The sequence below is a fragment of the Crinia signifera genome, chromosome 1 (genome assembly GCF_055691185.1).
Source record: "Crinia signifera chromosome 1, ASM5569118v1, whole genome shotgun sequence".
In the NCBI taxonomy this organism is placed as follows: Eukaryota; Metazoa; Chordata; class Amphibia; order Anura; family Myobatrachidae; genus Crinia; species Crinia signifera.
Genome location: NC_139217.1, coordinates 45,143,471 through 45,160,353, shown reverse-complemented (window position 1 = coordinate 45,160,353; position 16,883 = coordinate 45,143,471). Strand labels below are relative to the sequence as shown.

The 16,883-nt window shown below is 44.6% G+C and overlaps 2 protein-coding genes across 3 annotated transcripts in view; one reads left to right on the top strand and one right to left on the bottom strand.

The window, feature by feature from the left end:
* The window catches only part of KRCC1 (lysine rich coiled-coil 1), a 60,302-nt gene extending 55,724 nt beyond the window's left edge, over window positions 1-4,578 (bottom strand). Inside the window, exon 1 of the mRNA XM_083145323.1 lies at window positions 4,475-4,578. The gene's annotated coding sequence lies outside the window, so the exon portion shown is untranslated. The remainder of the gene's footprint in view (window positions 1-4,474) is intronic.
* Window positions 1-15,084, top strand: part of SMYD1 (SET and MYND domain containing 1) — a 42,703-nt gene extending 27,619 nt beyond the window's left edge. Inside the window, exons 1-6 of one of the 2 annotated variants that reach the window (XM_083145340.1) lie at window positions 5,586-5,780; window positions 8,591-8,792; window positions 9,239-9,331; window positions 11,966-12,129; window positions 13,429-13,597; window positions 14,725-15,084. In XM_083145340.1, the coding sequence (XP_083001466.1) occupies window positions 5,749-5,780; window positions 8,591-8,792; window positions 9,239-9,331; window positions 11,966-12,129; window positions 13,429-13,597; window positions 14,725-14,883 (819 nt within the window). In that variant the 5' untranslated portion in view covers window positions 5,586-5,748 and the 3' untranslated portion in view covers window positions 14,884-15,084. Of the gene's footprint in view, window positions 1-5,585; window positions 5,781-8,590; window positions 8,793-9,238; window positions 9,332-11,965; window positions 12,130-13,428; window positions 13,598-14,724 lie in introns of those variants that run through there. The other variant, XM_083145335.1, reaches the window with a different exon arrangement.
* Window positions 15,085-16,883: the final 1,799 nt, after the last annotated feature.

Below are 16,883 nucleotides of genomic sequence, written 5' to 3'. Positions count from 1 at the left end.
ACCCATATCATATTACAAAGCCTGAAGGAAATCAGGCCTGAGGAATTAAATATGGGAGTCAAAAAAGTAATTTTAGGATCAACCTTGCTGTAATTGGAGAACTGTAGAAATACAGAGATATAGGGGGTAAGTTCTACTAAAATGTGAGTTTTTAGTAGTGATAGGTGTTGCCCATAGCAACCAAACAGATTTTACTTATTTATGTAACTTCTAGAGGATTATAGCTAGAATGTGATTAGTTGATATGGGCAACATCTCTCACTTTTAAAAACTCACACTTATAATCTCCCTTACTTTTCACTTTTTGCTACAGTTGGTCTTCGAGAATAGAGGGGCAGATTTATTAAGTCTGGTGAAGTGATAAAGTAGAATGTGATAATGCACCAGACAGTCATCTCCTAACTGTGAAGTTACAGGTGGGGTTTGAAAAAATGACCGGTAGGAGCTGATTGGCTGCTGCATTATCACTTCACCCAGGGGCGGATTGGGAACTAAAAGTGGCCCTGGAAAATTTCTGAAAGTGGCCTCATGTGGGCGGCAACAAATCAATAAGGGGTGGAGCCAACATTACATCAGGCGGGATTATTACATCACTATACTTAGATAAATTGTTGACAGGCAAAACGAATGCCACACCCCGTAATGCACATTACACATCATGTCAGGACTTTACTCATTTTTGTAAAGCAGGGACAACTGGGATAGTGCGCGCCGCAGGAGCTCCCCAAAAAAATCACACCATAATGCCTATGACACGTCACATGCCCATTACATAGCATACCACATGCAACAATGGCCTGCCAGGCTTGCTGGTGCCAGGCCCCCAGACCCCCCCAACTAACAACTACACTACGGCACTATGGCTAGTGCCGTACAAGAACCGTTGTTAGTGTTACCGATGATTTTCATGCTAGTCCACAAAGCAACTTACTGCAGACTTTTTTTCAACCGTAATCCTGTATTAAAACATACATCGCTCTCATACATACTCCGCCACTCTTGACCATACATACATACACCGCCACTCTCATACATACATACACCGCCACTCTCATACATACATACATACATACACCACCACTCTCATACATACATACATACATACACCGCCACTCTCATACACACACCAATCTCATACATAAACCTCTGTCTTACATACAACACCGCTACTCTCATACATACATACACCGTTCTAATACATACACACACCAATCTCATACATAAACCGCTGTCTTACATACAACACCGCAACTCTCATACATACATACATGCATGCATACACTGTTCCTATTGATCCCATCCCTCCCTCATGCTAGTGCACAGTTAGTTGACGCCACAGCCATTGGACTGCTGAGAGCAGTCTTCTGCTGCTGTGAGCGGACTCAGGGGAGCAGGAGCCACAACTGAGGACTCCAACACAGGCTTCTTCCGTTCTGATCCTCCCACCCTGCCCCAGCACAGTTTGCGCCTCTTGTAATGTGCGCGGTGACGTCATGACGTCCCAACACACATACAATCACAGACTCAGAGTGAGACTGTCACTCCAGAGTCCGCTGCCCTGCCTCCTCCCAGTGCACTCCCCGGCGAACAGTGCCCTGCCTGCTACTGGATGCGGCCTCTCTCCAAGCGGCTACTGTCCTGCCTCCTCTCCAGGCCATGTATGTTATATAAAATAAAATAAAAATGAGTCCCCGGCCATTGCCGATCAGCAGCCGTCCACGCCGCATGCAGCAGCGCTATCCACTGCACTGGTCCAAACAGAGGTGGAACAAGCGAGTTGTGGGCCCAGGTTCAAAAATATGGTTTGGGCCCCCAAACACACACAAAAAAACACATTGTGGCTTGTTTTGTTTACTTCAAATTTAAAGCCCATTACACACTAGTGCCCATTATACATTCACACACTGTAATGCTCATTACACATTCACACACCATGATTCCCATTACACATTACACCGCACACTGTAATGCTATTACACATTATACCACACACAAAAATGCCCCTTACATACGATACAACATGCCATAATGCCCATTACACATTATACCATACACTGTAATGCTCATCACATATTATGCCACATAAGGGCCACTTACCTACATGCCCAATATTAGGGGCTACATATGCAATGTCAGGGGTTGCATGCTTGTTGCCAGGATATACATCCTCATTCCCAGGGGATTACATGATAGATGTCAGGGGATTTATACTCCTTGCCATGGGGGGGGGGGAAGGTGTTACATGCTTGTTGCCCAGGGGGATTACAGCTCTGGGGTCTGAGCTTGGTGTTCTGCGGTGGAGACTGGATATAGGAGGGTGGTGGCTGTTGCTCAGTGCCTGAAGACAGACTGACTCCACAAAGGCACATGGGAGTAGAAGTTGCTGCGGCTCGCCATACGCTGCAGCCCTCCTCTATGACCAGCAGACATTTTTGAAAGGGGCAGCTCAAGGCCGTAACCAGAACTTTTTTCGGGCCCCATAGCAAGGTTTTGAAGGGGCCCCCATCTGCAGAGACAGGATATATAGGGCATATAGGTATTTTGCACTCTCCTCTGACTCTAACACCCACAGTAATGATAATTGGCCCAGGCCCTATCAAAGGAAAACATTTTGGAATATACAGTATGAGTGAGGAACCCTTTGGCACTCCAGCTGTTGTTGAACTTCACATTCCAGCATGCCTTGCAACAGTTTTAATAGCAAAACTGACATGTTGTTAAGTGTATTTCAACAACAGCTTGAGTGCCAAAAGTTCCTCGTCCCATATTATTGAATATGCCACTTCCAAGAACGTATTTAAAAAATGGTAAATAAATGAAATAAAAATATTGGGACGTACAGCACACTTATTTATTATCATTAATTTAGTTCTGCAGTGCATCAGAGCAGACACTGATGCTGTGTACTGCTGCAGCTCTGCTTACTAACAAGGTATAGGCAGTGGCAAACAGGATTTTAAAAGGGGTTACAGACCAATGAAAAAAAATATTGAGCAGAATAAATGTCCAATATACAATTTATTGTGTAACAATAAATAATATGAAATAACATTTGGGCATATACTTATACACGTAACGCACACAGTAGTAACAACGCTTATAAACATAACACCCGCAGTAGTAACGATACTTATACACATAATGCCCACAGTAGAAACTACGCTTATACACATAACGCCAGCAGTAGTAACAATGCTTATACACATAAAGCCAGCAGTAGTAACGATACTTATACACATAGCGCCCACAGTAGTAACGATACTTATACACATAACACCCGCAGTAGTAACGATACTTATACACATAATGCCCGCAATAGTAACGATACTTGTACACATAATGCCCACAGTAGTAACCACGCTTATACACATTACACCCGCAGTAGTAACGATACTTATACACATAACGCCCACAGTAGTAACAATACTTATACACGTAATGCCCACAGTAGTAACGATACTTATACACATAATTCCCACAGTAGTAACGACGCTTGTAAACATAACGCCCACAGTAGTAACGATACTTATACACATAACGCCAGCAGTAGTAACAATATTTATACACATAACGCCCGCATTAGTAACGATACTTATACACATAACGCCCGCAGTAGTAATGATACTTATACACATAATGCCCACAGTAGTAACGATACTTATACACATAACGCCCGCAGTAGTAACACTACTTATACACATAATGCCCGCAGTAGTAATGACGCCTATACATGTAATGCACACAGTGTGGCTGGGTTGTGGGTGAAGGAACTTGCACGGCAGGAGGGTTGAGTGGGCGGTCGGCTGAGTAGGGTGCTGTGTAGGCGGCTGAGTGCATCATCGCCGCAGCCATGCTTTGGGGCCCCTGAGGACGCAGGGGCCTGGGTCAGCTGTACCCTTGGACCGTGCCTGTTGCCGGGACTGAGTACATCCCCACCCCCATAGGCAGACATGTCACATAATCAGATCCCCCTCCAGCACAGCCCCCCACAAATATGCAGACTCACATATTCACATGCCACAGGCCCTCCAGCACAGCCCCCACCCCATAGGCAGACATGTCACATACCCCTCCAGCACAGCCCCTATAGACAGACATGTCACATCCCAACAGCACAGCACAGCACAGCTCATTCTCCCCCCACCCCATAGGCAGACATTTTATGTCTGATATGCCTATGGGGGGGGGGGTCCTGAATATGTCACATGTCTGCCTATGGGGGGGCTGAGCTGGAGGGGGATCTGAGTTGTCACAGTGAGTCTGTCTGCCCTAATGCTGACAGCAGGCAGTCACAGACCCCCCTTCCTCCCATATGCAGGCATGGCACATATACACAGAATCTCTCTCCCCTCCCTCCCTGCCCACCCCCCCCCCCCCCCACCCCCGGCGGCCCCCACCACCAGTGTACTTTCATCATTCCCTAACAGGGTTGCCAACCAGTGTTGGCATCCCCAAAGCCCACAGTGTGACTTACATTATTCTTTCCGAATGCTGCAGCCCGGCCACAGCGCTGCTGCTCTTCGTCTCTCTCCCCTCTCCGTTCTCAGTCTAAGAGGTGCTCCCCCTGCCTGTCAGTGGCTGTATCTGCAGCTCAATGCAGCTGCAGCAGCTTACTGCTCTGTTACTCGCGGCCATCGGAAACAGCATTCGATATATCGGGCGGGGGGGGAGAGGCGGGCCACTATCTATGACGGACGGCAGCCACCCACCAATGAGGATGTCGGCCCACACCGTGGGCGAAGCCTCCTGCCGCAGAGCGGCTGAGCAGCCCCGGTCTCAGTCCCAGGCTGTCACTCTAAATTCGTGACTGTGAGTGTGCGCATGCGCACCTTTCAGCAGCGGCGGCCTCTCTGTAGTGTCGGCCTCCCGGGAAAGTTCCCGGTAGATACAATGGCCAATCCGCCCCTGACTTCACCAGTCTAAATACATCTGCTCCTGAATTTCTATTCAGAATGACAGTATATAATGTTCTGTGGCTGATTAACCACTTGAGTGGTATGCCCGGAAATTTCTCGGGCTCAGCTGTGCTGCCGCAGCGGGCTGTCCCGGAAAATTTCCAGGCATACCACTAAAATGAAGGTGTGCGCCAGTGGTGTCCAGTTGTGCACCACTGGCGCATCACCTGTCAGGGAACCCCCCCATTGGCCGCTCTGATGTCCCCTACCCTCAATCCCCCTCTCCTCTCAGCTCCGGCGATTGTACGCCGGAACTCCCCTGCCTCCGCCGCCATTATTTCTAGTGATTGACAGGCGGCAGGCTCGGGGATGTTCGGGCGGCTCGGAGGGGGGGGACTCGGGCAAGTTCAGGCACCGAGTCCTCCCGAGCCGCAGCGAAACATCCCCGAGCCTGCCGCCTGTGCGATCACTGACAGGTGGCTGGGGCAGCGGTGGTAGGGGAGCTCCGGCGTAATAACCCCGGAGCGATGGTGAGGGGGGAGCGGAGGTGAGGGGGGGAGGTGGGGGGCGGCTTCTGATGATCTGTGGTGGGTTTTGCTGGGGCAGGACAAACCTGCCCTGGTAGGTTTGTCCTGCCCCAGAAAAACCCACCACTCAAGGGGTTAAAGCCAGTAGAAATGTAGGCTCGGATTTAGCCAGCCACAGAACCTGTGTAATCATAGGTGTCCCAGATTAAAGTGATATTATGGCACAATGCTAATAACCCTTGGAAAGACTTCATATATATACGGTATACATATTGAGAGAGAGAGAGAGCGTGAGAGAGAGAGTTACAAACAGTGATTAGCAAACTATGTATGGTTTCGTGAGTTTCATCCATGTAAGGTAAGTAAACATAAGACAGCCAATTCCATATCATATGCAAAATAAAGTTTGAATAAAAAAAAAAAAAATGAAGTCCCGGGCTACCTTTCGTTGAACAGGAAAAGTCATTCGATGGTGTTTAAGCATCAAATGATTTCTTCTCTGTGCGGACGATTGCAAGCGGATGTGTAAGTGTACACATCTGCTCGCAGTGAAGCGAGGCGATTCAGGCGGCGTTAACCAGTATTATACACAGTCTAGCGAGTTGGTCTGAATTGCCAACAGAGTTTTCTAAAAACTCACTACTGTGTTTGAACATCTTGTCAGTTTCATATAACATATTTTGGCATCATAAGAGGGTACTTTATTGATATCATTTATATGCATGATTATTTTTGACTGAAACCAGGGCTTGTGTTTGTCAAAACAAGTCAATAATGACAACATGTTGCTTACACACTGCACTGGCAGCCATTTTGAGAATGCAGCCTCTTGATTCACTAGTGTGGTCACTGAGGCTCTGTCAGGTGACGACATCAAGGCAATGCAAGGAGACTAATCCCTAGTGAATCAGTTGGCTTCATTCTTTTGAATGTTGGCCTAGAAAACAAAATGGCTTCCTTGTGTGTGTGAGACTAAAGGAAAGTCTTTTCCTAACATACATTCAGTTCCTTTTGTATCGGTAGCTGTTCTGTGTCATTTGCTGGGTAATTCAGGTGTGCAAAATATATAATGCAAGAATTGAGGGGAATTTTACATGTTGTACATCTATACTTTGGTTACAGTAACTCCACTATGAATAACATATAAGTTCTAAAATGAAAACTAATATTCTGACACAGAAATTTCTGGATAAGGCTACGTATATACTAGCATCTGAAATGTTTTTATTTCTTAAATGTGTGCCATAAATATGAAAAAATATAATATATATATATTATATATATATATATATTTATATATATATATACAAACGAACAGTGACCCCAAGTGCGCCCCACAAATTGAAGCAGCTACTCTATAGATGCCCCCTGTTAGTGGGAGACAACAGACATGTAGAAAAAGAAATTATAGAGAGTGCTGTTGTACTCCACCACCTGATAGGTTTTTACCAATGTTTGAAGACAGATAAACACAATGGGGAGGTATGCATTCTGGGATCACGGATGTCGATCCCCGCCGACAGCCATGACCCTGGCCCATTTGCAGTTAAGAACGACCGCATAACGACAGACGGGATTCAATGTCCGGCCTGCCGATGGGCGAAAAGGGGGCCTGGCCCCGAAAATGGATGTGGATTGTCGATCTGCGGCCCGAATAACGACAATCCACGGCCGTTATCGGCAGAACGGGCCCGACAGCTTCTGAAGTCGGACCCGTTCTGCTGTGATCCAGCATCAATGCTGTTGTTAATGACAGCATTGAATAGGGAGCCGCCACTATTTCCCACTTCAGAAATAGCGGCGGCACATTGCATACCTCCCAATATGTACAAATGTTAGTAAAACAGTTTGTATTTTATAAAAAAATCTTCACTTAAAACTCCATGGTTTGCATCCATTCATTTCTTTCAAGATGATGTAAACAACCCTACGCGTTTCGTCTTTAGAAAGACTTCTGCAGGGGATTTTTAGCATTGATTCACTAAGTAAGGTGCAAATAATGCTCTTTTCAGAGTTCCCAATATCTACTAAAGGTTAAAGTGTCCTGTAGGACACATTGAGTGGCAAATGCCTCAAGATGGTGCTTACATTTCCAAATAGCAGTCGAATATAATGACAGCCAAGAATAGATGTAACAAGCCACACTGACTTAAAAAATGGACGTGATATTGAATCTTCCAAATGCAAATAGGGTAAAATACCCTGGATAGTGTCAGCGCCTTGGGCGTTCTATCTATCACATTCTAGCTATAATCCTCTAGAAGTTACAGACCAGCGCACAACCAGCAGACTGGTGGTGGTGGAGTACATCAGCGCTCTCTATAATTTCTTTTTATATATATATATATATATATATATATACATACAGTATATATATATACTCAATCAATGGCGATGTTCAGAGACTCTACAGCAGGTAAAGCAACAATTCATCTTTATTCAAAGGATTCCGTGGCTATGCCCACTTTTACCCCTGATGAAAGTGGATGTGACAACTGAAACGTTGGAATAAAGATGCATTGTTGATTGCACAGCAATTGGTCGGAAAATGCTCAAAATTAGGCAACGTCTAATTTATTTCTCTGATTTTTATTTCATCCTCCATATAAATTCTCGAATAGCTAATGCCAAACACACGTTTTTAGCACTAGTGGTTACGTAGCCTAACCCTGTTTCTTTCTCACCTGTTCTAAACTGACACGTTGGAACTAAAACAGCCGGTACAGTATGTGTTTCTTGTGGCCATTCTGTCCCCATCTGTCGTTTTTTTTTTTTAGGGGGAACTGTTCCATTTTCTATTTAGACAAATGACTCCAAATATTTAATGGTAAAAAACAAAAAAACATGCTTAATAAGATTACTGATGTTGCATAAATCTCTAACCTACATAATGATGGGGCGAGTTAGGAAAATGCACCGGGATGGTGACGGGAGTGTTTTTTTTGGTTTGGTCACATTGATGATGCATGTGTATCACATTCACAACTAATACTTGTTGAAGGACTCGGAGAAACATTGGTGCAAGGAGGAGCAACCTTCAGCATTTCAGCAGTTGAAGAGCTCAAACCAGACAGCTGAAATGCCAAAGGGCCCCTTGGCCTGCGCTGGAGTCTTCTCGAGGGCCCCTGGCACTCATACTAAACGTGTTTCCTTCTTATTCAATAACAGAATTGAGCTTCGTTCTCTTGGAAAGATCAACAAGGGGGAGGAGCTGAGTGTGTCCTACATAGACTTTCTCAATCTCAGTGAGGACAGAAAGAGCCAGCTGAAGAAGCAGTACTATTTTGAATGCACATGTGAGCACTGCACTAAAAAGATCAAAGATGACCTGTTATTGGCTGTCAAAGAAGAAGAAGAAGGAGGAAGCAAGGTAGGAAATTAATAATACTGTTACCCAGAAATATAGCTGTTCCAGCATTGTGCTCTCCACTTTAGTGGCCTGAATCCTCTTAACATAAAATGACCGGACATCCCACAGGTGAGATTGTTTTTTGGCAGGTCACTATGCAGGTTTCCAGGCATAGTAGTCATGGCAACTGCCAGCCATTGCAAAGGCTTGCCGAGGTAGAGGGACCAGATGCAGTGGGGAGGGATAAGAAGAAATTCAGTGCATATTTGTTCCATGTAACAGTCTTCTAACAAACTTGGTAGTAACTCAATTGCGGTTTGCCGCTTTATGAAGTGAGAAGGGATAGGGATATTGCAGACAGGGGGAAATGTCATGCTATAAGGAGTGGAATAGAGATAAACAGAATATTAGGGCCCCTCATTTGTGGAGCGTGTACCTATGAATCATACATGTGACCTGTTTTGCAGCCTGAAGACAGTGTTGTCAAAGAGGTTGTAGAATTTTCAAAAAAAACTTTGGAGAAAATAGACAACGCTCGGTCTGAAGGATCATACCATGAGGTGGGTACATTACCTTGGAATCTGAATTTTTAGGATTACCTTTTACATGCAGCTCTATAGAAAATAATGGAATTGTGACTAAGACATATAATGAACAGTGATAGAAGGAAAACTCAGGACACTCTGGGAAATAGGCAGTCGTCCTTGCTGTTAGCGGTGTTGGTATTAATAAGGGCTCAAAAACAATGGCGGCACTTGCAGACTTGTAATGAAAAAGTATTCTTTATATCACATCATAAAAGTAGTGCAAAAGGTGTCCGACGTTTTGGCAATAGCCCCCATTTTCAAGGTGCAGAAAATGGGGGCTATCCCCGAAACGATGGACACCTTTTGCACTACTTTTATGATGTGATATAAAGAATACTTTTTCATTACAAGTCTGCAAGTGCCGCCATTGTTTTTTCCTATATATTATCATATGTATTGGAAGGCAATGTAGCACGCTTACCAGAGGGACAGAGTGCCGGTCCGCCCTACAAACCTATAGCAGACTGGCGGGCGGCACTCGGAAATAATTCACCTCAGCAAAGTGGTTTAAAAGTCAACGTTTCAAAGCCTCTTTATTATGGCTTCGTCTTCAGGACGAAGCCATAATATAGAGGCTTTGAAAGGTCGACTTTTAAACCACTTTGCTGAGGTGAATTATTTCCGAGTGCCGCCCGCCAGTCTGCTATAGGTTTGTAGGGCGGACCGGCACTCTGTCCCTCTGGTAAGCGTGCTACATTGCCTTCCAATACATATGATTTCCATAATACATATATTTCCGAGTACCGCCCGCCAGTCTGCTGTTTTTGGACTCCCCTTCAAGGAGTATCCTGGGAAGGCACCGGGTACGTTGTCACGTTAAGGAGTGCTACCCCGCAGCCGTATATATATATATATATATATATATATATATATATATATATATATATATGTATTGTTTTTTTTCTCTCTGAACAATCCAATATGACAGCACATGGTTGGGCTTACTTATCATAAATTTTTTTTTTTACAAAATGCACTATTGATTTAAAGTACAAAGTTGAGACATGTTACTGTGTAAGTGAACCAGCAAAATTATGTTCTACCTAGACATACTGCTTTCTAGTAACCAGCCAAACCCCTGCCTTAACTGGATCGGTTAGGGTTAGGCCCTTAGCAGAGCGTAAGGGTTAGGCTGTGGAAGGGGAAGGTTGGGATAGGCACCAGGGAAGGGATAGGGTTTGGCACTTGGCGGAGCGTAAGGGTTAGGCTGTGGAAGGGGAAGATTGGGATAGGCACCAGGGGAGGGATAGTGTTAGGCACCAATGGGATGGTTAGGGTTAGGCATTTGGAGGAGCTTAAGGGTTAGGCTGTGGAAGGGGAAGGTTGGGGTACACACAAGGAGATGGTTAGGCACTTGGTGGAGTGTAAGGGTTGGGCTATGGAAGGGGAAGGTTGGAATAGGCACAAGGAGATGGTTAGGGTTAGGCACTTGGCGGAGCGTAATGATTAGGGTATGGAAGGGGAAGGTTGTGATAGGCACAAGGAGATGGTTAGGGTTAGGCACTTGGTGGAGTGTAAGGGTTAGGCTATGGAAGGGGAAGGTTGGGATAGGCACAAGGAGATGGTTAGGGTTAGGCACTTGGCGGAGAGTAAGGGTTAGGCTATGGAAGGGGAAGGTTGGTATAGGCATAAGGAGATGGTTAGGGTTAGGCACTTGGCGGAGAGTAAGGGTTAGGCTATGGAAGGGGAAGGTTGGTATAGGCATAAGGAGATGGTTAGGGTTAGGCACTTGGCGGAGTGTAAGGGTTAGGCTGTGTAGGGGAAGTTTGGGATAAGCACCAGGGAAGGGATAAGGTTAGGCACCAAGGGGACGGTTAGGGTTAGGCATTTGGCAGAGCATAAGGGTTAGGCTGTGGAAGGGGAAGGTTAGGGCTAGTCACTAAGGGGGCGGTTAGGATTAGGCCCTTGGCATAAGGGTTAGGGTGTGGAAGGTTGGGATAGTCACCAGGGAACGGATAGGGTTTGACACCAAGGGGCCGGTTAGGGTTAGGCATTTGGCAGAGCATAAGGGTTAGTGTGTAGAAGGGGAAGGTTGGGATAGGCACACGGAGATGGTTAGGGTTAGGCACTTGGCGGAGTGTAAGGTTTAGGCTGTGGAAGGGGAAGTTTGGGATAAGCTTCAAGGAAGGATAGAGTTAGGCACCAAGGGGACAGTTAGGGTTAGGCATTTAGCAGAGCATAAGGGTTAGGCTGTGGAAGGGGAAGGTTAGGGTTAGGCACCAAGGGGACAGTTAGGGTTAGGCACTAGAGGAAGTACAGTATAGGGTTAAATTATCCAAAAATAATCATGTGTTGACCTTTTCTTTATCGACCATCTGTATGCCGGCCTTTTGAACCGGTCAGTCTTTTGACCCTGGCGACCTAAATCCATGTTGACCATTTAACTGTCCACCTTTTAGACCGGTTAACTTATTAACTGTCGATCATCTGGTATCGACCTATTGGCTATCAATGTTCTGTTGATCTTTAAATCTACATCCATTCTGCACTGGGAAAATGACAGAAATTTACTGTTATCTCCACGTATTTATTCCTGTTTGTCTCTCACCCTATTGGCTACTACTTTATTTAAATTCATAAAACATTGTATTCCCGATTGGGTGCCAGGTGATAAAGCTTTGCCGTGAGTGCCTGAAGAGGCAGGAACCTGTGTTAGCAGATACCAATATTTACATGCTGCGGATCCAGAGCATAGCCTCCGAGGTGCTGTCCTACCTCCAGATGTTCGAGGAGGCTGCCGAGCACGCCAAGAAAATGGTGGAGGGATACCTGTAAGTAATAAGAGAACGAACAGACGCAAACTGATCTATTACAATGACGAATGAATAGATCAGTGGTTCCCAAACTGTGTGCCATGGCACCTCGGGGTTCCTCAGGACACTTGCCCTGGGTTGGTGGTCCAATGTGAAAGGCAAAACCGATGATGGTGGCTTCCAATCATGAAATGTGTACAAACTGAAACTAAAGATGACACAAATGATTTCATTGAACATTTTCTGAATTCTCCGTAACAAACTTTTGGCCTAGCGGTGCCGTGAATTTTTATTTTTATTTTTTGACCAGGGTGCCATACTTCAAAAAAGTTTGGCATACTGTGCATACAATTATTCACTATATTTAGTGCCTTTTTACTTTTTATTTGTTTAAACCTATTACTGTATTATTAGTATAAAATATAAAATACATAAGTGTGTTTGGGTTTCCTTTACGCCTTGCCTAATTTTGTTTTATTAATAATACATGTAATACAAACCAATTTAAAATTAAAATTGATCAGTTGTTATTGGTAGACAAAATGAAGATGTCAAATTGTCAAGTGTTTATTGGTGAACATTATTTTGGAAGTAGTATATTTAACTACTAGTTAGCAGCCCTTCATAATGATGAAATAATATGACGGTAATGCCGGTTCTGGCGGCTTTGTGGAATCGAGCGGATCAACACTTGAATTGCCCTGTCTGGCAGACTCTAGTGGCTACCGGCATGCAAAACACTTAAATTCCCCCCATAAGGGTGAGGAGTGATGTACATGTAATGACCCCCATTCACTCTGAGGGAGAAGTCGCATAAGAATTCCCTCGAACTGCCCAGGAGCTTGTGGTCCTTTTGCCTACGATTTATAGCATGCGTTCCCGTTCCCCGCTGCCAGGTGGCTACCTGTGTCGGAGGTCAGACCAGAAAACAAGTTCGATCTCCGACCCCGCTGCACATGGTACCAGACATCGGATCAGATGTCAAAAACATCCAATTTGGAATTGCATGAAAAGTGGCCAAATTGGGCCAGTGTGTGGCCAGCTTAATTGCGCTGCTACGTCCCCAACATCCCCATAGTCTGTATCACTAATAATTGCTAGGACTCCATATTGGATTTGAGTGAGGTGAGTGAACAGTGCTCACTCCACTTTACCTCGCTCAACACACACAACACAAGTATATTTTTCATTTATTTTGGGTGATTGAGTTATGAAACAATTGATATAATCGCCATCCAGCACCAGCTGATATTATATGCCATTTGGTTGACCCTGTTAAGTCTGAGGTGCGCTAACCTCCACTTTTGTCATCAACAGGAAAATCTACCACCCGAACAATGCCCAGCTTGGGATGGCAGTGATGCGGGCAGGAGTCACACACTGGCATGCTGGCTACATTGAAGTCGGCCACGGGATGATCTGCAAAGCCTTCGCCATCCTTCTGATTACTCACGGGCCCAGTCATCCTATTACCAAAGATCTGGAGGTCAGCGCCATACTCCTGTCTCTCTCATTTATGTCTTACATTTGTATCCTGTGTATGGGCAAATACGCACCACACAATGCTATGCCATACATCTGTACAGCGGCGGGAATGCCAATCACAGGATTTGACTGGCGATTGCCGTGGCTAGTGGCAAAGTTGGGCGAGGACTAACCTTTATATAGCTTATTATTATTCCCAAAGACATATGATGTTTTGAGCTATAGAATATGTCTGTAAATGTACATTGCTGCATATAATATTTTTGTTAATGTAGTGAAGCAAAGATAGCCTGCGCCAACTCTGGCGGGCTTATTGATAGTAGGCAGGCTGAGCGCTGTAAGCCTCGGTCCTGTGCAACAGCGGTGACTGGACATATCTTACATACAACTTTACATGTATGGCTCCCCCTGCAGTTTTTGGTCAGAGCTGCAGCCCAGCGGCAGCAGCCTGGGCTAGCAGCTTACCGAGCACCTGAGACGCTGCCCCGCTGAATACTCCCCCATCCCCCACCGCTGATCCCCTAGGTACCATGAAAGGGCTTCCGTCCCTCCCCGCTAAGAACTGCCCGGCGAGAGCGTACCGTGCCTCAGCAGTTCACTGTTGGGGATTGCTTGTGCGCAGAAATGCACATGCACAAACCCGACCATCGGGGCATGGACCAAATTCGAAGTCCCTGGCGAAACCCCCCCCCAGTCAGTTTACGGAACTTTTTGTAGGTCCCACTCTGTCAATAAAGAAGACATATTGCTCCACATTGATAGATAAAAATGCTCATTCTCCTTATAAAAGAGGTTAGTATAAATGTTGACAAACCAAAGTAGAGAAGATAAACAGCAGCCAATATAATAAGGTATCAATCTCTCTTATGCTAGGTACTTTACTGCTATACAGCACTGTGACACTCTCATAACACAGTGACAGGCTTGGGCATATGCAGACTCTTTTATAGAGCAAGGTAAACAACATGCGGTTGTAGTCTAATTAGTCTGACCTTTAAGTCTGGTGACATGTGATGCTATGTGGCTCATCAGTCATGCGCAATAACACTTAACCCTAAGACAGCTTGTGACATTTAACTACATGTGAACACCTTATACAATATTTGCACCAATAATTCTTTCTAACAGGTGATGCGCGGACAGACAGAGATGGAGCTGAGGATGTTCAAGCAGAATGAGTTTGTCTATTACAAGATGAGAGAAGCAGCTCTGTCAAACAAACCAATTCAGATCATGCAAGAACCCACCAACGAGACTCAAACCAACCTGTTCCACAAGAAGCCCTAGATGGAGCTGTCCCAGGCCACTTAATCCTTCCAGTCCTGCACAGGAGCTTGACCACAGCGCAGAGCCGAAAGGGTTCCTTTGCACTGTTATTATTTTCTGTTGGGATGACCGTCCGTGTTGTGCACTTGTCACATTAAACCCCATCCCTCTGCTTTATTTAATTGTATGCCAATCTATGTAAATCCATATTTCTCTCTGAAAATAAAGACTATGACTTCCTAGTATCGCCCATTTGGGCTTGTTTTGAGGGTGGTTTCTACCTGAATTGGAGGCTACTCATCTCTTTGCATCCTTACAAATAGTACCATTTCTTTGTATGTGGAAACTCAATGATAGTCACCACCAGTGGCGGCTCCACAGGAGGGGCTGCAGCACCGTTCAAAATTCAAATAGTGGAGCCACACCCACTGCCACCAACAGCCTTTTTCTTGTGTTGAGCTATTGACTGTCGATTTGACTGACCCTATGACCCCTACCAACCACCAACCGCCATTCCAAACTGACAGTCGGGGTCATTCCCCTATTTGAATTTTGACCTGTGCTCCACCTCTGGAGTCACCAGTGTTCACCATGTACTCCCTTCAATGTTACAGGAGAGTACCAGCAATACCTGGTAATAGGCAATGATATGGACAATTTTTATATTATGATATGGAAGCTGAAGTATCATGTTCTAAGCTAAAAAAAAAAAAAATCTGTCGCTTTGAAGGTGACGTTTATACCGCAGCAGTAATCTGATTTTTAGTAGAAATAAATAAATTTAACCAGCTCAACAGTAAATCATAGACTGGGGTTGGCTAGAATCCAGAAGAAAAGGGAGACACAAGTACTGTATGTAATAAAAGTATATAAGAAAATATATATATTTAATATTATAGCGTCGTAATCGCAAGGTAAATATAAGGTGCTAAAATAATTATGATATTGTAAATATAAATATGTGATTGGTCTATGTATATGATTGGCCTGTTAATTTGATTGGATTATGTAACAGTGGGGCAGATGTATTAAGCCTTAACAAGAGATAAATGCAAGGGTGATAAGGAGAGATAAACGTCCAGCCAATCAGCTCCTTACTGACTTTTTTCAAACACAGCCTGTAACATGGCAGTTAGCAGGTGATTGGCTGGACGTTTATCTCTCTTTTGGCCTTATTTTGGTTCATTCTTTCTGACAAAATCCTTCTTAGATGGGCAAAACCATGTGCACTGCAGGGGGGCAGATGTAACTTGTGCAGAGAGAATTAGATTTGGGTGGGGTTTTACTTCAAAGTGAGATCTATATTGCAGTGTAAAAATAAAGCAGTCAGTATTTTCCCTGCACAGAAACAAAATTACTCACCAAAATCTAATTCTCTCTGCACATGTTACATCTGCCCCCCCTGCAGTGCACATGGTTTTGTCCATCTAAGAAGGATTTTGTCAGAAAGAATGAACCAAAATAAGGCCCAAAGCACAATGGCATTTATCTCTTGTTAAGGCTTAATACATCTGCCCCAGTGTCATTAAGATATATAGATTTGAGCAATTATATTAACCCGGGAGTGCAATATATGGTGTTAATTTACTAACATGAGATTTCTATTGATGATGGGATGTTGCCCATAGCAACCAATCAGAATCTACTTCTTATTTAGCACCTTCTAGAAGATAATAGATATAATCTGGTTGGTTGCCCATAGGAACATCCCATCTTTAATAGTACTCCCATCTTACGTCTGAGTCGTATTCTTAATGCATACGACTGGCAGTGGCTGTATTTTTCTGAAATACGATTCGTAAATAGGGCTGATTATTCATATTCATATTTAGCGAAATCCAAATACTTGTCGGCAGCCTTCACAGCCTTCAGTCAGATCCGTGCAGGCTGCAGAGTGTAAAAAAATTAATAATAAAATAAATAATTTAAAAAAATGGCAGGCCCCCCCCCCCCACGGCCATAACCAGCCCCAGGCTCAAAGAGCTGGTTCTGGTTTTTAAAAATCAGGGAACAAACCGAGT